The 24,116-nt window shown below is 37.1% G+C and overlaps 1 protein-coding gene across 23 annotated transcripts in view; it reads left to right on the top strand.

Annotated features, from left to right (window-relative positions):
* The window catches only part of DLG2 (discs large MAGUK scaffold protein 2), a 2,222,296-nt gene that overhangs the window by 1,887,185 nt on the left and 310,995 nt on the right, over positions 1-24,116 (top strand). For all 23 annotated transcript variants that reach the window (XM_008020354.3, XM_008020345.3, XM_008020348.3 and 20 more), the window contains one exon: positions 1,180-1,282. In XM_008020354.3, coding sequence (XP_008018545.1) covers positions 1,180-1,282 — 103 coding nt within the window. The remainder of the gene's footprint in view (positions 1-1,179; positions 1,283-24,116) is intronic.

Here is a 24,116-nt window from a genome sequence, read left to right as displayed (position 1 = left end):
ATAAGGAGATGTTAACAAAGTTATTATGTGAGGATGAGGATGTGGAATTTAAGCATAGGTGTCCCAGACCTGATGGGGAAACAAAGTAGTAACCCCCATCTACCACCCAACGTCATTGTCAAATAGGATTGATGAAAAGCAAAATACAATTATATATTTTGAATGTATATAAGCTAATCGGTTCTTTTATTCTTCTTTCATAGCCCATGTCAACCTGCCCCATGAACAAAAGGAAGCAGAATTCTGCTATCCTGCAAAAAGCTAGTTTTTTGTTGGTTAGAAAACCATACCTACTGTGTGTTCATCAGAAAAACTTATTGGGGGTTTATCTTGTCTCCCTTTGTGCTCCAGTCATTGTCCCTCTTCTGGGGCAGACAGAGAACTCTGTCATTGGAGAGCACTTATTAATTACATTGTATTATCTTAGACTGAATTGATTCAAGAAAAATTTTAGCATTTGCTTCTTATTAAATTTGACTTAAGAATGATTTTCACCCTGACAGAATTTGGAACTTTTAAGATGTTCTGTTTCTCTTTCGGTATAGGACCTAAAATGGGAGTTAGCAATAGCTAATTAAACTCCGAGCACTCTTTATTTCATTTTTGTCAGAATTCATTCTGGAATTGTATATGAGAAATAGGACAGTCAAGTATATTTTAAAACAAGGCTTAGGACTGTCTCACCAGGCTCAGGATGACAAGGCTAGGCAACTGACCAAAGAGAGGGATTTTGCAACCAGCTGGCCCCATTTTATACCATGTCCCCAGAATCTCTTCTGAATGTTTTAATCTTTCAGCATATATTTATCTATTACATTACATGTGTCTCTATCATCCTGTTTTCCCTCTAATTTTGAAGGCTCATATTTATCCCTATTTACCCTAGAAATCTAGGAAGCTCACAGAGGCATATTAAATGCATACACTAGAACATGGATAGATAAAAATGTTTCCAACCTGGTCAGACCATGGCACAAACACCACAAGATGAAATTTAATGTCTCTCCTAACTAAAAGTGATTAAGACCATGAAAGTCCATAAACACCTGAGTAGGATACGAGGAGTTTCTGAGGCATGTGATACAATGTTAGACAGCCTGGTTTGGGGGAAACTTTTTTCTTCTATCAGAATAATATGCCTTATGAAATACCAAAATTCTCTGGCTTCCTTTCTTTCAGGTGAATGGCATTGACCTCCGTGGTGCATCCCACGAACAGGCAGCTGCTGCACTAAAGGGGGCTGGACAGACAGTGACGATTATAGCACAATATCAACCTGAAGGTCAGTCAGAACTCAAACTAATAATGTTCTGATATGTCTCTGTGTGGATCTGTACCCTCATTACTAATCATTTATATTAACTAGAGTCACCATCATTAGTGTTTTGTAAACCTACCTATAGAGAAAAATTGATGGTTCATGTCCAAAGAACATGAACCATGGCTTTGTTACCTCTAATCTTCCAGGAAAATATCAGGCAGTTAGAAAGGCCTATGAAAATATGAATTCAAATAAATAGCAACCAGCATCAGCTTTATTTCATTTATATTCTTATCTGGTACACACTTTCGGTCACCAATGAATGCTCTAAAAACAGTTAAGACTTAAGAAGCAAAGAGGAGAGATTTCATCTACAGAAATAGACCAGTAGACAGTATTCTCTCCTCATGGCATTAACTTAATTCTCATTAACACTAACATGGCTTTTGGAGGTTCTTGATTGGGATTTTCTTTACCTTTACTCCTACCATATCCCTTGTTTGAAATAAATCACTGTAAACCGTGAGACTCGGTGAGATCATATAAATTGGATTAGCCGATTTAAACTTGATGAGATATCCTAAATTGGATTATCCATGCCCTGCTCTTTGGTTTATTTAAACTTCTGTTTCTGTGTTTAAAATGAGGCTCAATGAGACAACTGGTATGTTACTTATTGTATGGTTGATTTCTTAGAACATGCATATATAGGTTGCTCCTTTGGAAATGAAATGTACTTAATGTAAGCACACAATTATAGGTCAGATCTTGTTATTTAAAAAAAATAAGAGGAATATGGCTACTGTCTTCAAGAAATGAAGTGCATTGCTTTTGGTCCACATGGCTAGGAAAGAGGAGTGTTAAACAGCTGAACATGAGACTACAAGATGTCATCAAGGAAGAGCCTCTGTGCGTATGAGTATTAGGAGCTCCTTTTCAAGTGATGATTTGTTAGTATCAATGGGTCTATTGTTGTTTGGAAGCCTGAGGTTTGTGTCTTGCCTGTGACAGCTTAGATCTTATTAATGGTGGCCAATCACATGCTCTGCCCGTGAATAGAGAAAATATTTTCTTCCATGCATGTTTTGACATGTTACTTTCAGTTGTGCCTGGCTTGAGAATTAGAATTTGCAATTAATTTATTCTAAAGTTTTAATAAATGTTTTCTTTTATGTGGCCTAGGCCAGATATGGCCAGAGAGTGGGGAAGAGGGGATTTGTGATGGTCACAGATGGATGATGACAACACCAAGGAAACATTCTCTTCTCAGATAGCTTTGAAAAGTCTTTCTATTTGTTAAATATTAGTAGACTTGTATTTTAGCAGGAATAAATGCTTTAAAAAGTATCCATTATAGGCCGGGCACGGTGGCTCACACCTGTAAACCCAGCACTTTGGGAGGTCAAGGCGGGCAGATCACAAGGTCAGGAGATCAGGACCATCCTGGCTAACACGGTGAAACTCCATCTCTACTAAAAATACAAAAAATTAGCCGGACATGGTGGCGAGCACCTATAGTCCCAGCTACTTGGGAAGCTGAGGCAGGAAAATGGTGTGAACCTAGGAGGTGGAGCTTGCAGTGAGCCAAGACTGTGCCACTGCACTCCAGCCTGGGCCACAGAGCAAGACTCCGTCTCAAAATATATATATATATATATAGAGAGAGAGAGAGAGAAAGAGATAGATAGATAGATAGACACACACACACATCCATTATAAAACTGAAAATTAAAAGATATATGCTAGCACCATTTGATTAACAAATTCTACTTCATATAGAGTAAGAACTTTTTCATCAGAATGTTCCATTTTCTTAATAGCTGGTTTTTTTTTCAGTCTCAAACTGTATGCCCTTCACCATTACCTGACATGCAGCATAAATGTCCCTGTTTTCCTGTTTCTGAAAAATCTCATCTCAAACAATTCTGCAGACAATAAGATGGTTAGAACCATGGATACAGCAATTAGAAGCTCTTGATAATGATTTCAAGCTTTAAAGTTTATAGAAAAGGACAAACATGTCCCTGTTCTATCAATGTAAATCTTCATCTTTCTACTGGAGCCTCCTTACATCTTGGTTTCCTTTAAGCAATAGGTTTAATTTGGATATTATTCTGTAGTTTATCAAGATGCTTGTTCAAAGCACGTCCTATAAATCATATGAATTGATTTTTAAAGTGTTTGTAAAGAAACCTGCAAATAACAACAAGCTTTTTGCAAAATGCCAAAGTACAGATTGGATTCACAGAATGACTTCTCTGTTTTAATAGCCTAACTGTATACTAGTTTGTCGCAGCTTTAAATTAGCTGGAAATGTGGTAATGGCAACATCAAGCAATCAGATTTTTTTCCTCTCCTATCCAAACTTTATGTGTAACTGAGCCTTAATTTAACTGCAGTTCTCAATGAAAAACTAATCGAATTGCTGTTAGAGACATTTAAATTGTACAACAGTTTTAGGAAGTATTAAACAATTTACCTTTAAAATAACATATGAAATGAAGAGTGCATCATGAGATTCCGTTAGGAAATTCTCAGCAGGTCTCCTTTATCTGCACCCATTTTGTGAGTCATTCAACCCTTAAGACAGTACTGAGAAAAGATTTTATTGACATTTCTTTTAGTATAATCAAGAATTAGGCTTTCAGTAAATACACTGTTCAGTCATAATCAAATGCTTTATCAAAAATTTCCTAAATGTATTTCTCAGTATTATCAGATGCTCAGAAAAATATGCCCCTAACCCCAAGTAATAAGCATAGTCTTTATCTTCAAGGATTTTTTAAATCTTATTGGGGTAAAAGAGATTTTTATACATTTAATAGAGTATAGTTCCTGGTAACATATAGTCAAATTGAATGATCCTAATGGCAGCGTTTCTAAGAATTATGGAATGTCAGAGAAAGGATAAGCCTGAAGGGGTCAGGACAGTGCAAGAGTGCACCATGGAAATGTGGAAATGGAGCCAGACCTTGAAAAATGGGTGAAATTTCTATTCAGGAGTGGAGGGAGAAAGAATATCTTGCTAAACTACAAAATTGTGAGTTCCATGCGTTGCAGACACCATACCTATATTTTGTTCACTGATAGCTCTATCTCTGGTGTCATACCTGATATTTCTTAAAGAGTTGCTGAACTAATGGATACAAGCCTACCATTCCTCAGTACTTGAGTTATCACTTAAAGGTAATTAAAGGTTGAAGGGATTCTTCATTTTCACTACTTGTGCTTTTCATTTTTGCTTCAAAGACATAAAGGAATTGCTAAAGAAATGTGTATTGCAAAGTATAAAACTATTTCCAACTGTGCTCCTCGTACTGCTTAGCATATTTTTGTGATAATTATAAATAATTTATAAAATTTATAATTACCATAATGTAGCAATAAATGTCATATTTGGCAAGTTTCACTTCACAAAGCAGGATCACAATTATACTCACTTCTGCTTAAAATCAGCTTGTCTCCAGTTGTCCATATTACTCTATCCATCCTCAATTTTATTCAGTGTCTGGTTTATGGTAGTAGAATTAACACCAGTTTGAAGAGTCATATATGATGTTTTTCTCTGGTGGTGTGATTGTGATTCATTTTTGCTATCTTTTAAAACTCAATTTTATCATGCACTTACTTTGAAATTAACATGTATTACATTCATAAGAAGAAGAAAATAATGAAATTGTTGTTTTTCTTTCTTTCAAGAGGATTACATATGTTATACTTCAATAATAATTCCATTTAAGCACTATGCAAAGTTAATTATTGTAAACCTTTAATTACCTATACCCAGTTAGTGAAGTTACTGTAATGCCACTTCACACAAGGAAATATAATGCCTTGTACACATGTGCACCCATAGGTACCTCTTCCCTTTCCTTACCCTTCCCAGACACCTTCTCCTTTGATTTCAGAATTATCTTTCTAAGAGATATGACACCAAGATGCCTGTGCACAAACTCCTTGCCCTTCACAATATATTCCCAGCCAACTTCCGTGCTCCATTCCACACTCACCCCTCCACCACCCACAGTATCAGCCTTTTTCATTGTCCCCCTGCTACACAAGACTGCTCTCTGCTCTTACACTTGCTCCTGAACTGTGCTTTGCTCTGTGGATTCCTCTACCCAGAACTGCCTTTCTCCCTTTCCACCTGCAGGATTGCTACTCATCTTGAGAGCCCTCAGATGTCAATTCCACTGCAAAGCCATCTTTAATCTGCTTAGTCAGCATTGATTGATTCTTTATCTGAGTTCCCCAAAACTGTATGTAAACACCTGGTGTACCCATTATCACAGTTTGCACACCTCTCCACTCAAGTGAGCTCCTAGACAGCAGGGACCCTTCTGTCACTCATTTTCTATCTTGTGTTAATCCATGCAATATGAATTTGACTATAGTTTATTAATGAGTTAATGAATGGGTCTGCTCTTAATTTAAATGCAATATAATGTTTTCAGTGTGTTGACATATATTAATAGTAGGTGCTTAAGAAATGTTTGCTGAGTAAATATTGAAGGAATGACATGGGGTTTTTACATTAAATGCAGAGATGGTAACTGAATTCCTGGTTTGGACATTTGGTGTTGACATAGTTTTTAGATGGTGCCTTTTTGTTTTCAGTTATAAAACCTTTAGCAACCCTAGTAGATAAACTCCCTTAAATCTACAGCTGTTGTTTTTGTAATATAGCACAAAGACAAGATGATTAAAGCACTAACATTTTTTTTCGAGTTCTGAAACTCAACTTTGACACCATTGATGAATAAAAAGGGCATTGATTACAACCTAATTATACATTTTTCAAAAAAGATAACACAACATTTCCCCAAGTTAGATCAGGGCAAATCTGATCTGTATTTGCTGCCTTCTTTCTAATAATATCTACATTTATTGTGAGATAACTGATTAGGTTTGAAATAATAAGCCACCAGATATTCACTTGGAGAACTAGGTAGGCATTAGCTAGTATTGGATAAAGCTCACAATGGAGTTGATTAAGAGCCAAGTGGTCCCTATGAGAACCACAAATTCCTTTACCTTTAATATGACCTCTCAGGACATTGTTGGAGAGACTGCAAGGGTTTCAGAATGGCCTGCAGGTAGACAAGAAGTCGTGGATGGTATAGTCCTTACCAGAGATCAGGAACTTTGGTAGATAGTGAAGGGACCTGATTTCATCCACCCTTTATTCTTTAATAAGGTACTTGAGTTAAAAGAAAATCCCAAAGAGCAGAGTTCATAATTGCCTGGAGACTCATAAGTGTAGTTTGGTTTATGGAATTGTGGCAGAGTGACTACGTGGTTCATTTATTCATTTATACATTCATTCAATCAATAGGTATTTTTTTTCTGGATATTTATTATGCCTCAGTGCATGTTATAAGGAAATAACAAAGCAGTAAACCAAAAAAAGGCCCTCTCAAATAAATGTAAAATGTGTCAGATGGTGATGAGCAGTATAAAGAAAGAAGAAGCAGGAGAAAGATGGTAGTGACAGAGAAATATGTAGTGGGCAAGGAAATCGTGCTAATGAGGTGATATTTGAACAAAGATCTAAAAGAAATGAGGGAGTAATCTATGCAGGCATCTGAAGAAAGAAATGAATTATTCTAGAGTTTTGTTCTACCAAATGTTGTCTACAGACCAAAAGCACAGATATTAAATGAGAACCTTCTTAGAATTTTAAGATCTCAGGTCTTAACCCAACTCGACTGAATCAGAAGCTGCATTTTATCAAGATTCCCCAGATAACTTGTATGCACATTGGAGTTTGTGAGGCATTGCCCTAACACACTTGGAGACCTGCAAAAATTGTCACTTGTCACTGTTAGGTTGGACTCCCTCTACCTGGAGAACTGGGTAAAGTCACATGAGGCTGCACCACTAGATTTGATTTCTGGCATGTGTCACCCAATGATTGGTCATGGCTCAGTGGTTTTAGTAGGCATAGGTCAAACAGCAGGAGATCTAAGAATTTCATGTGCCATTCAACTCTACTTTGTCTAACCTGGCCATCTAAATACCAATGTCAAGCAAATTCGTAAGTCTTGCTAGAACTCCTCAGCTAGTGAAACAATGAACCACTCAGGCTTCATTGCCTTTAGTTATGACCTCTTCCGCAAGTGAGTCTAGAAGCAGTGAGCTGGGATGAAGTAACATTGATTCCTATCCTCACAGAGGCCTCTGTGAACCAAGGGAAAGTCATTAAGCCTTCACTATTAAATTTGAATAGCTTATTTCACTTTAATGCAAAAACTCATGTAAATCTATTTAACTCCTTTTAAATTGTGAGGCTAATTCAGAAGGAAAACTATTTCTTCTTTTCAGCAATAAGTGAAACTCTGATGTTATTTGTGGTAACTGCTGTCACAGAGCTTAAACCACGTTGGACACCATGGTGCATTTCTCTTTTTCTTTTTTTTTTTTTTTTTTTTTTTTTTTTTTTTTTTTTTTGAGACGGAGTCTCGCTCTGTCACCCAGGCTGGAGTGCAATGGCTGGATCTCAGCTCACTGCAAGCTCCATCTCCCGGGTTCACACCATTCTCCTGCCTCAGCCTCCTGAGTAGCTGGTACTATAGGTGCCGCCACCACGCCTGGCTAATTATTTTGTATTTTTAGTAGAGACGAGGTTTTACCATGTTAGCCAGGATGAGTCTCGATCTCCTGACCTCGTGATCCGCCCGTCTCGGCCTCCCAAAGTGCTGGGATTACAGGCTTGAGCCACCGCGCCCGGCCTCATGGTGCATTTCTCTATGGGGTCAAAGATACAATGAAAGCTTGACATGAATATACAGTTTATCCCCTGAAAAATATAGACATCTTCTGTACCTGAAAGTTCTCAGAAGTAAAAGTACATACACCATCCAAGAAACATACTTACAATGCAAGACATATTTCTTTCTTTAAATCAGCATCTATGTAGGCTTATGCATATGAATGAGCAGCTGTGGCATGTTGAAACACTTTCCCAACTCACGTAACTGCATCGCAAATACCCAGGAAAGATTTTTAAAGTCCAGCTGTGGATCTTGATCAGAAATTGCGTCAGAATCATCAGAGAACATTTAAGATAAGCTTTCAGAACAGAGAGTACCATACACGACTTGGAGTAGACAAGACCAGTTTTCTAGTGCAAATTCCAGCTCAGGTGAGATAGAAGCATAAATTTCATTACTTGAAAGTTTTGTCACTAACATTATGTCTTTTCTTTGCATTTTTAATACATGAGGAGAAATGAATGCACAACCTATTAAACTTGATAGATTCTATGTAGTTTAGAATCACTATGAAATAGAAATTAAAAGTTTTAGGAATCCTTAAATATCATCTTGTCAAGTTTACTCATTTCACAGATAGAGGAACTAAAGTTCGGCATCTAGATAGGAAAGCCATTTAATATTTTAAAATTGGTACAGCTGTTAAAGCTGAGACTAGTTGAGCAGTTAGTAATTTCCTTGATTTTTAAAATTTACTATAGTAGCTCATGATGGGGAGTGGCTTTAATAGCCCAAGGAATGGAATCCAATGAGATTATTATAATCAATTGGACATAAAGGGGTCAAAAAATTTCTGAGGGAGCCTCACCACTTTGTCGTGCATACTGCATCACTTTCATTTCAAGCATGTTACTGTTGTTAATTGTTATTGTTCCTGTATCACAACTGAATGATGTATACTTGACAGCATTAGTATAAGTGTAGGCAACTATTGTTAATTTTTAAAATAGCCACAGATCTAGAAATAGTTATTTTTTCAACAAATAGTTCAAATGTATTACAATTTTTCTCTTTTCAATCCTAACTTATTTGTGCATACCCTTTATCCAGCCAGCCAGCAGCTGCTTATCCATTCATTTATCTGTTATCGATTAGCTTATCTTTATAGCTTTAGTGACACTCTTTATTGCCAAATATTAAATTTCACCTCATATGTTACATTAATTCTGTTCTAATTAATCTAGTTATATTCTAATTTTTACTGAAATATTAGGGAAGAAACTTAAATAAAACTTTACATGACTCTAGATTTGTATTGCTTAGACATTTCTTTCTCCACAACTCTCTCCCACACACGTACACATTCTACTAACAGCAAAATGCATCTGCCCGCAACTAGACATGTCCCAGGAAGTCTCTTCACTCATTGCATCCTTTCAATAGCCTTCTCCTAGTTGCCTTTGTTTCCTCCCCAACCTCCATCTAACACATAGCATCATAGAATATGACCAAAAAGATGATTCCTGAACAGTCTGCAGATTCATGCAGGAAAGGTCCTTTCCATATTCTTTAATCATTAATCATGCTGCACCCCTCTCCCCATGCCCAAAAGCCAGTTTTTGACCTAGAGTAATATAATGAGGACAAAAGCAGGCATCACTTCCTAACTCCTAACTCAGAAAATTCTCTTCATCTTATTATCTATCCTGGGAATGCTACATCTTTAACTCATATCAAAGGGGTTAAAAATATTTACAAAGCTGATTATAGATTAATAATAGATATAGCCTCCTCTCATTGTATGATTACAGTTCCCATCCCTGTAACAACTTTCATTCCATAATAAAGTGTATTTGTCTTTGACAGTTTCATCTTGTGATTTTTATATTATTTGAGGGGTGTCTTGACATTTAGTGACATAAATCAGTCACTCATTAATGCTGGAAAAAGCCAAAGAAATCCTTGTGCCAGAGACATTTTGACAAGGAGACCTCTTAGATTCACACCAATCATTAGCAACACCCAGATCAAATGCATGGAAATAAAGAGTTTTAATACTGCTCTTGACTCTACAAGTTTATAAAATGAACACAGATCTTCACTAGATAATCCTTCAATTTGATAAGGAATTTCAGGGTGTTAGAGAACTGTAAAAGAATGTTCCACAGAGATATGCAAAGAGGACTATAAAGCAAGACGGCTTTAAAACTTTCTGACTTCACTCTGTATTCTGGGTGCCCAGTGTAGTTTACCCTCACATCTCTTTGAATAGCTATTTGTCATTCCTCAAAGTTAATAATAAGTAATGACGCACTTTTCTCGTCCTGTCCCTCACTCTGCAACTTTATTGAGCATGCCTAAGTCATATCACTTTTCTGAACATGGATTCCATTGCTCATTAATTAAAGTGGTTTGAGAGATTAGTTTTAAGACCCTTTCCAGCTGATGTTCTATGAAGTTTAGTTTATTGTGTCTTCTAATTAAAACATGCCATCGAATAACAATTATTACAAGCAGGTAATTTCTAAATGTTTCCTTTTTCCCCATACATTTTAAACACACAGAAATTATCTTTCACCCACTCGGAAGAAGGGGAAAGATCTGTATCTGTGTATTTGCTGTCTCTGTGTACCATGGGATTTGAAACATTCAATAATGATTTTAAGTTTAATTCAAGTAGAAGCATTTATTGTTTGTTGGGGGTTTGAAGATTAACAGGTTACTGTTCATGATCTTTTTGTTTATAGAACCATTGTGGCCTAAATCTTATCAGTTTAATACATTAAATTGTAATTGCTAAGCTTGCAAATAGATTTTTTGAGGTTGAAGAAAATTAATATAAAAAAATCAATTTCAGGACATTAAAGATACAGAAAGCTGAAATAGTGGAGATGTCTTGAACTGTCAGAATCACAAGTAGTGGCAGCTTTAGGGTAGAAAGTCAAGTCCAAGAAATAGAAAGTATACATCTTTAATGTGCTCTTTAGATTTCTAATTCACATAGAATTCCTGATAGACTCATTACCTAAGTCTTTAAAGACAAACATTCCAAATTGCACTTTGTTTCAAGATAATCTCTTATTCTCTTCTCAGCTTCTTCACATTTATCATGTTCCCATTGCTAAAAGTAATTTACTTTATTAATAAAGAATTGCTGGCACATTGGTAAAATTAAGCAGTGACAGGACAACATTCATTCATTCAATCTTTATTTGGCTAATATTTATTAAATTATTCCAGTGAGTGACATGCTGCCTTGTACTCTGGAGATACAATGGTGAGCAAAATAGACATGGCCCCTTCCTTCCCTAATGGACCTACAGTCAGCCAAGTAAAATCACACTAATGAATTATACAAAGTGAATGCTCAAGATAAAGAAGAGAACTTGGATCCAAAATCTTAAAGTCTAGGTACTCAAATGTACTCAGAGAATACTAAACCAGAGCAAACAAAGACAAACAAAAGCTCTGACCTAGAGTAGTGGGTCAAGAAGGCATTCCACGGGAATAATACTTTCTTTAATCTGAAGGGTGAGTAGGCATTGTCAAAGCATAGCAGAAAAAGGAGTTGTGAGGAAGACTATTTCAGGAGGGAAAGATGCGTGAAGGATATCTGAAGGAGAGAAGATGGTGCAATGGAGTGACTGAAAAGCAAACCAGGGAACGTGGGAGAAACTCTGGAGGAGGCAGAAGAGAGCAGCAGAGACAGATCACATAGGACTGTGTAAAGCACTCAGTTATTTCTCCTGAAAACAATGAAAGGACCTTTGAAAGGTTTTAGGCCTGAGACTGGCAAGATCAGATTTGCTGTTCACAAAGATGGCTCTGGCTGCTGAATAGATAATAGGCCAGAAAGCACTGAAGAGGCTGGGGTAGGACCAGTTGAAAGGCATGAGTCTAAGTGAGAGATGGTGCTGGTTGGATAAGTGTGGTGGCAGAGCAGCAGTTCAAGGATGCAGTGAGTTATGATCACATCACAGCAGTCCAGCTTGTGGGACAGAGCAAGACCCTGTCTCCAGAAAAGGTAAAATAAAAAATAAAGAGTGGTGGCAGAATAGTGGAGAGAAGTATAGATTCAGGTAGCGATGTAGGTGATAAAGCCAATAGACATAAATATTGACCTATAAATACATAAATTCATCCATTTCATGAAAACATGGAAAGCATGATTTACTAATTAAAAAACTAACAAACCCTTCATAGAAAAGCATGTTTTATTCATCTTTATATTCCTTCTTATTTCTTAGTACACTGTCTGGCCAATAGTGGGCATTTAAATGTAGACAAAATTTAAAAAAAAAAAAAGGAATAACGACAATGAACTTATTTTATAGAAACTCTGTTTTAAAAAATGTGTAGCTAAAGCAGAGTAAAATATAGATGAGAGAAAAAGAAAGATGGAGAGAGAATGGGACATGTTTATAAGAAAGAGAATAATTAAAACTCGCATGTATGAAGCACTCACTACATGCCTGACACCTTTCTAAAATCTCTGCATGTGTTAACTCATTTAAACTTTGCAAAAACTTATGATATAGGTTATATTCCCTTATTCATTTTACAGATGAGGAAACTGAGACACAGAAAGCATAAGTGGTTTTCCCAAGGTTAAACAACTATACAGTAGAGTAAAAAACAAAGTTTCAGTCTCAGGCAGAAAGGCTCCAAAACAACCCATGCACCATCCTGTTTCTCATAAAAGGAAGAAAATATAAACAGATTAGGGTTGAAGAGGAAACAGATAAAATGGTTTGGAATGGGTGTGGAGAAACCAAAAGAAAAAGATGCCAGGAGAGGGACATGGAGGGACAAAATTTATCAGACAAAAAAATAGAGTTAGGAGGGTTCATGCTGGTGGAGTTAGAGAGTTTAGCACCCAGTTATAAATGAGAACAGAGTCCGACAGTAGCAGCTTGGAGTAGGGCCTGGATTAGGAGCAGATGCAGGCTAGGAGAGTATGTTGTCTTTCTCTTTTTAAAATTGTTGTTCTTTTGGGGGATGTGGGAGTCTTGGGCTTGGCTCTAGGAATCGTTTGGCTTTAGGAATAGTTTGGTCCCAAGCTGTCATAAAGGCAAGCAGAGGGCTCACCACTTACTAGCTGTGAGACCTCAAGTGAGTGACAACCTCTCTGTACCAGAGAGTCTTCATCAAGAAAGTAGGAGTAATAATCATATTGACCTTCCAGAGTTGCTGGAAGAATTAGTGAAAATGGATGTAGAATGTTCAGAATGGAGTAGGCCATCGGTAAATGAGAGCTAGTATAATAAACTTCAACACATATTTCAGTGAGCATTGTGCTCCCCTTTGCTCTCATCAGCCCTTTGCACCATACTTAGAACTATCCCTGAGAGCGTCAAAGAGCTTCACAGAGTTTGGGAAGCAGCAGTAGTTAAGAATTCCTTACTTCCTGCTGATGGGCCTGAAATATAGAAAGAAAAAAAAAAAGAATTCCTGCTATGAAATCTGATAGATATGTTCAAATTCCAGCTCCACCATTAACAGCTCTGTAGCCTTGGAAAATTACTTCACTTCTTGGAATCTCATCCTTTATCTGTAAAATGATGATTCACACCTATCTCACAGGATGACTCTGGCGATTAAATGAAGTACATATAAAATGCCTGGCACTGTCCTGACAGATAGTATCTCCTCCATAAGTGATAACTGCCGTTATTGTCATAATTATCAGAAACACCAGAAACTCTATAATGTGGCTATTATGAGAGAGAGAGATAATGAGACCCAGAGGGGGAAAGGAACTTGAGAAAACCCTTGGGAGACTGGGGATGCAGGCATTTACAGGATGTCTTCAGTATCAAAACTGATGTGGAGATAACGCTCTGTGTGGAAGTTTCAAATAAACTGTCCTCTGAAGAGTCCTGAGCTCTAGCAGAGGGATGGCAGGAGCAGGGATGGGGAGTGTAGGAGGAGACAACCGGACCTCTGGCCCCAATCCCAGAGCAACCTTTATTTGTTTTTCATGTTTGGTCTTGGATACATGAAGCAAAGATCCTAGCACCAAAAAACACTTTTTTTTTTTTTTTTTTGAGACAGAGTCTTGCTCTATTGCCCCGGCTGAAGAGCAGTGGCATGATCTTGGCTCACTGCAAGCTCTGCCTCCCGGGTTCACGCCATTCTCCTGCCTCAGCCTCCTGAGTACCTGGGACTACAGGCACCCACCATCATGCCTGGCTAATTTTTTGTATTTTTTTAGTAGAGACGGGGTTTCACTGTGTTAGCCAGGATGATCTCAATCTCCTGACCTAGCGATCCACCTGCCTCGGCCTCCCAAAGTGCTGGGATTACAGGCGCGAGCCACCACGCCAGGCCCAAAAAACAGTTTAAAAGCTGTTTATCAGAAGGCAAGAAATGCTCTTCAGATTAAGGTATTTGTGTGCTTAGAACGAAAAAAGCTGTAAGCTCAGTTATTTTTCCACTAGAATGTAAACTCCACGAGAGCATCACGTTTTGTCTGTCTTGCTCACAGCCATGTCCGAAGTGCCTAGAGGAGCACCCAGCACAGAGTGGGCACTCAATACATATTTGTGGAATGAACAAATGCACCAAATAAATGACCATACCTTGCAGTTTCTCTTTGAACTGTGGGTAGCAAAGTAAATTTATCCCCATTGAAATGCCTGTTGGGAATTGTGTTAGTTAACTGGAGCTCCCAAATATTGATCTTCAATGCTGAAAAAATAGCCATTCTATGAGAGCAGATTTTCTTTGCTTCCAAGAATGATTCTGACACGTCTGCTGACAAGATTAACTAAAGACAAATACACACTCAGTTTTACTTTGATTGTTTGGTGCAAGAAAGCAAAAGATTAAGCAAATAAATAAACATATTTCCTCATGAACTTAATAGTGGCTTTGAGAATTTGAAAATAGAGTCTTGGAAACATTAAATGAAATATAAAATATTAACTAGCATGAGTATAAGACTTTGCAGTTTACAAAGGGCTCTCATGTGTGTTTCTCATTGTGTGTTTCTCATCTACAGAACAACTCCAAGAGGTAAATAGACTGGTAGTATTATCATCTTTCCAATTTCATAGATAAGAGAAGTAAAGCTCAGTGAAGTTAAGTGACTTGCTCAAGGTCACACAACTAGTAAATACTATGAGCCGAACTTGCACTCAGATGCTCTGAGTCCATTTCTTGTGCTCTTTCTTCAGCATCATACTCTAATTAATTTTATTATCCAAATTATAACTAGCTGGAGCATAGTATTATCAGGCTTTCCATAAGTTTGCTAAACATATATTGAGAAAACGTATTTGCCTGTTTGATGAGTGAATGCTTGGTGGTATATTATCTTTATTTTTAATACTAACATAATATATGTGTTCAAAAATCAAAATAATATTAAAGTGTGTACACTGAGAAGTCACATATCCTCTTCATCTCCATTGACCCCAATTTCCTCTTGCCCCTATTAGTAGCCAGTTAAATTAATGAGAAACTTATATAAATAAAATCTGAAAGTAAGACCATAGAGGAATACAGGTAAATCTTATTGGTATTATTTTAAAGAAGAAAAAAATGCTTGACAGGAGAATGTGTAATGGCCTGGGGAGTTAAGGAATGAAACATTGTGATTTCTTAGTTGGCTTACCACTGACACCTGCTCTTCACGCCTGAAGTTATTTTCCCAAATCAGAAATAATTTTATAGCATTAGATCTTCCTTTCTTCGTTCATCCCTCCCTCCCTCCTTTCTTTCTCTTTCTTTCTTTCTTTCTTTCTTTCTTTCTTTCTTTCTTTCTTTCTTTCTTTCTTTTTCTTTCTTCTTTCTTTCTCTTTCTTTTCTTTCTTTCTCCTTCTTTATTTCTCTTTCCTTCCTTCCTTCTTTTCTTCTTTCCTTCCTTCCCTCCTTCCCTCCCTCCCTCCTTCTTTCTTTCTTCTCTTCCTCTTCCTTCCTCCCTCCCTCCCTCCTTCCCTCTCTTTTCTTTTCCTTTCCTTTCCTTTCCTTTCTTTTCCTTTCCTTTCCTTTCCTTTCCTTTCCATTGAGACAGGATCTTGCCTGTCACACAGGCTGGAATGCAGTGGTGTAATCTTGGCTCACTGCAACTTCTACCTCCCAGGCTCAAGGGATCCTCCCACCTCAGCCTCCCAGGTAGCTGGGACCACAGGTGCACACCACCACACTCAGCCATTTTTTTTCTATTTTTGGTAGCAATGGTGTTTCACTATGTTGCCCGGGCTGGTCTCAAACTCCTGAGCTCAAGCGATCTGCCACACTCAGCCTCCCAAAGTGCTAGGATTACAGGCAGGAGCCACCACACCTGGCCTAGATTTTTCTTTCAATGTGATTATCATAATAACCAATGTGCGGTAGAGTGCCAAGGGATCACAAGTTACAAAAGAAATCTCCATGCAATTGTACTTCATTAACTGGTGTGATTTTCTAGAAAAAAATTGGAACACAATAATCTTTAAAGAGGTTACTGGCATCTAAAGGGATATGAAATCAAGGTTGAAACCACCCCATTCCCTTGGAAATATGTGCAAAAATTAACCAGTCTAGTATCATAGACATCTTCATATAAAGATATTTATAATCCTTCTTTATTATGCAATCAATAGTCAATGCATAAATACCTCTGTTGAAGGTCACTCAGAAGAACTGATTTTATAAATGATTGATTTCTTAGTAATAGAAATAATCATATCCCATTTTATCCAAATTTTTAATATACTCATATACCACATAATGATGTTTGAGTTAACAATGGATCACATATACAACAGTGATCTTATAAGATTATAATACCACATATTTATAGTACCTTTTATATGTTTAGATACACAAATACTTACTGTTATGTTACAGTTGTCTAGAGTATTCAGTACAGTAACATGCTGTAGATATTTGTAGCCCAGGAGCAAGAGGCCATACCACACAGCCTAGGTGTCTATTAGGCTATACTATCTAGGTTCATGTAAGTCCACTCTGAGATGTTCCCACGACACACAATCACCAAAAGACATAATCACCATCGTTAAACAACGCATTGTTGTATTTTTATTTTCTTTTAAATATTTGAATTCCCTTTTAAAAATTTGAATTTGAAAAAGAAAAAGAAATATTTGAATTTCTTAAAAATAGGCATTATTCATTGTGGGAGATTTTCCCAGTAGGAAAAGAAGGAGTAGTAGAGTTTTACAGACAATTCCCCACTGTTGTATACTTAGTAATGAGCAGCAGAAACACAAAGAGCATTCTAAAAGAAACACAATTATCTATAAAATTGCAGACAAATAGTTGCTTTAGGTAACTATTAGTGAGAAATAATGAAAGTAGTGTGTCTACACAATCATTATCAAAACAAAGCTGAAACAAACTCCAAAGAAATAAAGATGTGACGATTATTGGGAGGAGTGTGGGAGGCAGAAAGACGGGCTGAGAAAATTGCCGAGGAAAATCAAATGTTTTCAACTTGGATAGTTCTATTTATCATTAGGAACGTATTTTTCCCTCCTTCTAATAGATTCAAGAGAAAACGTTTTTAATAGTCTGCTGACATATGGATGTTTAATTTTCTTATTGAAAGCAAAAAAAGTGGATTTTCTTATTAATCTCTTATTGGTTCATTTTGTGATTGTTGATGTTGAAATATTAAGGATATATTATTGTAATTTTTTCTCTAAGCCATTAAAATTTTCTCACAATTTGTATTTTCCATCTTTGACTTTCTTAACTATAAACCAAAAATAAAAAATAAAATTTTACAGAAAGCCTGAGAGTACAGAACAAGCTACAAAGAAAATCAAATATAATATCTGGCTTTAAAGCATAATGTATATTATTTTATAAAATAAGAGCTGGTCTTTAGAAGAACAAAAAAAAAAACTAAATGCACTTATCGAGCATTTACTATATGTCAGGCAGTTGTCTTAGGCACTTTTCATCTAAATTTATACATCCAAATGTATGTCTTCTCTTATCCTCTCCCCAGCTATACTGCTCCTTGAATGTTTACTCAAATGACACCAAATTGCTCGTCATTCACCCGACAAGCCTTAATGTTTCATTCTCTGGGGCTTAGTAATTATATTCTGCCCCAAATTCCCTTTTACCTTTGCCTACTCAACACATCTTTACTTTTTTTTTTAATTAAAAAACTTTTTAATTGGTTTACAAAGGAGGCTACAGACTACATTGAAACTAATCTTTCTACAAAAGGCAAAAACAAACAAACAAATAAACAAAAACCGAACACCAAGAGACAAAAGATAGGAGGAAAGACAAGAAAGAAAGATGCAAAAGGAGCCGGAAGAAACTTACTTAGGGACAAGATTAGCATCATACATACCTAAGAGCTGGGGGATGAGGGGAAAGAGCAAGATGAGAGAGCATTTAAAAGCATTTACCCACACAGCCCTGGTGATAATTGGATTGGAATCAACAACAAACACAGCATGAGATTATCAAGAGGTTTTAAAAGGCAACAGTGGTGTGGACGGGTTATTGCCAGTGTTAAGAGAGAAATAAACTTGGGTTTTTGGGCACCAGAGATGGGAGCACGACCCCTCCCTTCCAGAGGATGACAGACTTAGGAAGAGGAAGCAGGCCTTGGGGCAGCTGCCACTGAAACACACCTTTACTTTCAAAGAACAAGCTAGGCTGGGCATGGTGGCTCACGCCTGTAATCCCAACAATTTGGGAGGCCGAGATGGGAGAATCACCTGAGGTCAGGAGTTCAAGACCAGCCTGGCCAACATGGTGAAACCCCGTCTCTACTGAAAAATACAAAACTTGGCTGGGCGTAGTGGCGGGCGCCTGTAATCCCAGCTATTTAGGAGGCTAAGGCAGGAGAATAGCTTGAACCTGGAAGGGTAAAGTTGCAGTGAGCCGAGATTACACCATTGCACTCCAGCCTGGGCGACAAGAATGAAACTCCATCCCCCCGCCAAAAAAAGAGCAAGCCAGAGACATTCTCCTTTAGAAAGCCTTCCCTAACCATACCCTCCATCCCCAGTAGAGGAACACTGCTTCCTCTGTGCTACCTCAGCATCTTGTGTTGTTGCCTTTCTCCCTCAGGCTTGTCTTCATGTAAACAAGCATCTGACCTCACCAGAGACTATGAGCTTCATGGGGGAAAGGAGTGACTCTAGTAGGAAGTCAATAAGTGTTTGATGAATGATTAAATCAATTGATCAATAAAAATTTGAGTGCCAGTAATATTTTTAAGCGTAAGCATCATGAAAATGGGTTGGTTCATGTGGAGAAGCTGATGCAAGTCCTTAAAATAATAAAAATAAATGGTAAACAGTTCAACAAAGCCAAAGGAGAGCTTTTGCTCTACACCGTCATGAAGATCCACTTATGAAGGAATGAACTGGGTTCAAGGATTCAGAAAAAAATCACAAGTGAATGTAGAAAGAACAGGTAGTAACTAATTATAATATTTGTTATCTTTATGGGGTGCCCAGTATGTCTTATGTATGTTGTGCCATTTAATTCTCACAAAGCACTGTAAACATTGTTATTCCCATTTTGTGAATGATGGAATAAAATCCCAGGGAAGTTACACAACAATTAAGTAGCAGAGGCAAAATTCTGACAATGGTCTGCCTGACTCTGATGTCCATTTGAAATACCACATCTCCAAGAGGGGCCCACAGCCAGATCTTAACTGCCAATCTCTAGGACTTCACCTATTCCTCACTTCTTTAGAAGGAGAAAAAGGCCATGTTCATTTAACTATAGGCTAAGTTCATGGATTTTAAAGCACTTTGCCTTCACAGCCTCATAAAACTTATATGCATGGCCTCAGGATCTGCTGAGCCACGTTGTGCTGCTAAGCCCTGGGGCTTTAGAATGACTTGCTCTAAGAGAGCACTTTTCTTAAATCCGGCAAGTCGGCAAGTCGTTGCTTAATAAAATATACACCAACTATCTGAGCAATTGAGGGAAGAGGGTAGTGATTATGGTTTAAAACTGAATATAAAAGGAAGCAGATTACCACTGAAGTGAGAATTTCTGAATGTCATTTGGTCTAAATGGAACTGTGATTAGGAAAAGAAAAGAGATATCTGAAAAGGTCATGAAAAGAAAAATAATAGCAATTTTGAATTTCAACTTAGTAGGTGAAATCTGGGGAATCACAAATGGAAATACTTTCTAAAGCACCCTACTCTAAAGCATCTAATGTAGAAGGTACAGATGCAACAGGAAACTGCACACAACCTTTAAGGAGCAAGATATTTGGCTCATAATTAATAAATTAAATTTGAATAAAGTTAGATCAAATGTATATGAAAGATGTTGCTGAGGTTATAATCAGTCTGACTTTAGGCAGCAGCAAAATTTTTCTTTTGTAAAAGAAAAAAATCAGAAAAGAAAAAGGCTAAGAAAGATGAGTTTTATTGTCAGTAAATGTGTATTATCTCTCTAGTCATAAATGTGAGATTATAGAGATAATGGGCTTAATTAATGAGCCACTGGAAAGCAAATATTCAGAAAAAAATAAAACTTACTTCTTATGAAGAGAGACAAAGATGTTTGAGAACGGAGCAAAAGTCAAATGCAGTGCTTCTGCTACTTGGCTAGCTGCATGACCTTGTGACAGCTATTTAGCCTCTCCAATCTTCAGATTTCTCATCTGTGAAAAGGGACTAACACCTACTTCATAGCATAATTTTGATGGACAAGTTATAATCATAATTTCCCACGATAGAAAGTATCCAGTATTAATTACTAAAATAATGAAAGTTAATGTTGCAAAGTGCCTACTGTGTGCCAGACCGTGTTCTATGTATCCCACGTATTAATTAGTGTAATCCCTAAAACAAGCCTATCAGATAGGGGCTATGATTATTTCCTTTTCAGAGATGAAGAAACCAAGGAACAGAAAGGCTCAATAACTTGCCCAAGATCACACGGCAAAGTATTAGTGCTGAGATTCAAATTCTGGTCTGGCTGTAGCCTCCCTGCTCTTGACCATCAGAGCCTGCTACGTTTTTGTTGTAAAATGATAGCCTGTTTTAGGTTCTTCACAGCATATGTCACCACATATAATTACCTTATTTATTTGCCGTGATCTTCCTTCTCCCAGTTGAAAATAAGCTCCATGAGAACAAGAACCTAATTGAATTATAATTGTAATCCCAGGTGATGGGATAATTCTCTGATCAAAGGATTATTACTACCATGATACACGTTTACCTATGTAACAAATCTGCACAGTTTGCACATGTACCCCAGAACTTTTTGAGGGGAAAACATATAATAAAATTTTATCCTAAAACAAGAACACTACAGAATAATTAATCCCAAAATGTCCATATCCCAATGCCTAAAACCTGTGATTATGTCACCTTACATGGCATATAGTACTTTTCAGATGTGACGAAATTAGGATCTTGAGATGAGAAGTCAATCCTGGATTATCTGGATGTGCCCAATCTAATCATAAGGGCCTTTTGATAACAAAAAAAAAAAGAGAGAGAGAGAGGCAGGAGAGTCAGAGAAGAAGATGTTATGACAGAATAAGAGATCACAGTGACAGCCCGAGAAAGACCAGATGGAGCATCGCTGGCTTTGAAGACAGATTCTTCCCTGGACCTCTAGGAGAAATGCAGTGCTGTGGACAGATGATTTATTCCAGTGAAACCTATTTTTGTCTTCTAAACTCCAAACTCTCAGATAAATATATGTTGCTGTGAGTTACTAAGAAAAATGATAATAATTGTATTTACTACTGGTAAATAAGAATGTTAAGAAACCATAAAAGATGATGAGAGAATCAAGTAAAAAAATGAAAGAAAATATATGTAAGAAGTTAAGATTCTAAGAAACAATAGCAAACAAAAGCATTTGCTAATAATGACTCAGAAGCACTCCCATAAATTAACAGGCAGTTTGTTTAGAAAAGATAGCCTTGGCAAAATACATGGCACATATATTTTCCCTCAATTGTTAATAATATAGTTAAAGACATACAATCTCATTTTTCTTCATTTTTCAAATTTATAAGAAGGAGGAACACAGTGGAATCAGCATTGCCATGGAACACAAAGAAGAATACCAAAGACAAATAGGTTTAACTCATAACTCATTATTTAAAAAAAAAAAAAAAGCAGGCCAGACACGGTGGCTCACACCTGTAATCCCAGCACTTTGGGAGGCTGAGGTGGGTGGATCATGAGGTCAGGAGATCGAGACCATCCTGGCTAACATGGTGAAACTCTGTCTCTACTAAAAATACAAAAAATTAGCCAGGTGTGGTAGCACATGCCTGTAGTCCCAGCTACTTGGGAAGCTGAGGCAGGAGAATCGCTTGAACTCAGGAGGCGGAGGTTGCAGTGATTCGAGATCATGTCACTGCACTCCAACCTGGGCGACAGAGTGAGACTCCATCTCAAAAAAAAAAAAAAAAAAAAATTCAGTGGAATCTCCCAAGATTAGTCTTAATATCCATATTGCTTCTAAGAAGAAAATATGATAATAGCATTTGTCAACATCCAAGTAACCAAGCAAAACACAATGTCAACGAAATAAAATGGACATTGTATGCTGTCCAGTGTGCTCTCAAAATTTCATGTGGATCTACTTTTTATTTATTATCTACATCTACATTCCAACAAACATACACTATCACTATTGAGTATATTTGGGCAGCAATTCTAATAACTTTACTTTCCATTGGTACACAAAGGCAACAGTTTTTTTTATCTCTCTTCAGTTGGAGAAACTCAATTGTACATATATTGTACCTTCTATGTTCCCAGCCCTTTGCTAGGCACTAGGAACAAAGACACGGCTCTCAGTCTCAAAGGCTGAAAAAGCAAGGTCCACTTGGCTACCATGTTTGTGTGTCTGAGACATCTGCCTACATCTTGGATTCTAATGCTGTATTAAACATCTAACCTCTGTTAAAACTGAAGGTATGTTGTTAGTATCATAGGCCCAAATCCAGCCTGTGGTGTCAAAATGGACACTTTTGTGATTTCTGTTAAACACCAACCCCAAATCAAAAGCCATTTTCTTTCTGGATATTAAAGAACAATGCAAGAGCCAGAATCGTGATTTAGAATATATTTATAGTATGTTATTTTAAAAGGTAAATATTTCTCCTTTTCAAGACAGAAACTAAGATATCAGGATTATTTTCAGGACAAATCTGCTGCCTCTAAGTATTTTGATTAATTCTTCTAGCAGTAATTTCTTAAAGTATTTGTTTTTAATTGTGTATCCCATCAAGATGTTAACTTTCCACTAAGAGTTTTAGAGAAAATGTGGGCTTAAAAAATTGTTTTAACACACTGATAAAATAATTCATTTGACATATAGCTGTGAGCAGTTCCCCAGGACTTTCTTTAGGCTATATTTTACAATGCCAGGACAAAAAAAGAACAAAGAAAGTCAAACATTACTTTTTTCTAACCTGGGAGTTGAGTGTGCAAGGGAGATGTCATTTTAATACTATAACAGAACATGTAATTTTGAGTAAAGTTTTTAATTGTATTTCTAAGACCCTGGATCATATCCAAGTCAAATCTAGAGAGTGTGCTGGCCATCTCTGCCTGCCCATACCTACAGAGCAGGCTTATCAGCCTAACATTCTGCAACCTGAGAACCAAGTTTGTCTCTCCTCAAGTCTGGGACAGACCACAGACATCTGGCTTCAAAGGCCATAGTATTGTAATGACTAAAATAGGGACCACCTCCTGAGTGAAGAAAGAGGCACTGAAATGAAGTGATCAAAGAACAGACTCTGGAACCAGACTCCTGTGTTCAAACCCTAAATCTGTCACTTACTAGCTGTGAGACCCTGGGAAAGGTACTTAACCTCTTGGTGCATCAGTCTCTTTATTAGTAAAATTGAGATAATAATAGTAGCTATGTTATAAGATAATTTTGAAATTAAATAGGTTAATATTTATAAAGCTCTTACAACAGTGACTCAAAGATAATAAATCCCAAGTGTTGACAGTTAGAGAGATAGAGTGACTCCCATCCAACCTCACCACCACAGCAAGGTCAGTGACATTTGCCTTCTCCCTTCCCTGCACACCCCTTTGGGGCAACTGGCCTTTGCGATTTTCATTTCTTTTCAGCACCACTCATTCAAATTACTTTAATCTAATTTTGCTTGGCTAAATATATTCATTCATTAAACAACCATGTATTGA

Source organism: Chlorocebus sabaeus, chromosome 1 (assembly GCF_047675955.1).
Source record: "Chlorocebus sabaeus isolate Y175 chromosome 1, mChlSab1.0.hap1, whole genome shotgun sequence".
In the NCBI taxonomy this organism is placed as follows: Eukaryota; Metazoa; Chordata; class Mammalia; order Primates; family Cercopithecidae; genus Chlorocebus; species Chlorocebus sabaeus.
Note: the sequence above shows the minus strand (reverse complement) of the source record. Positions and strands in the feature narration are given on the sequence as shown.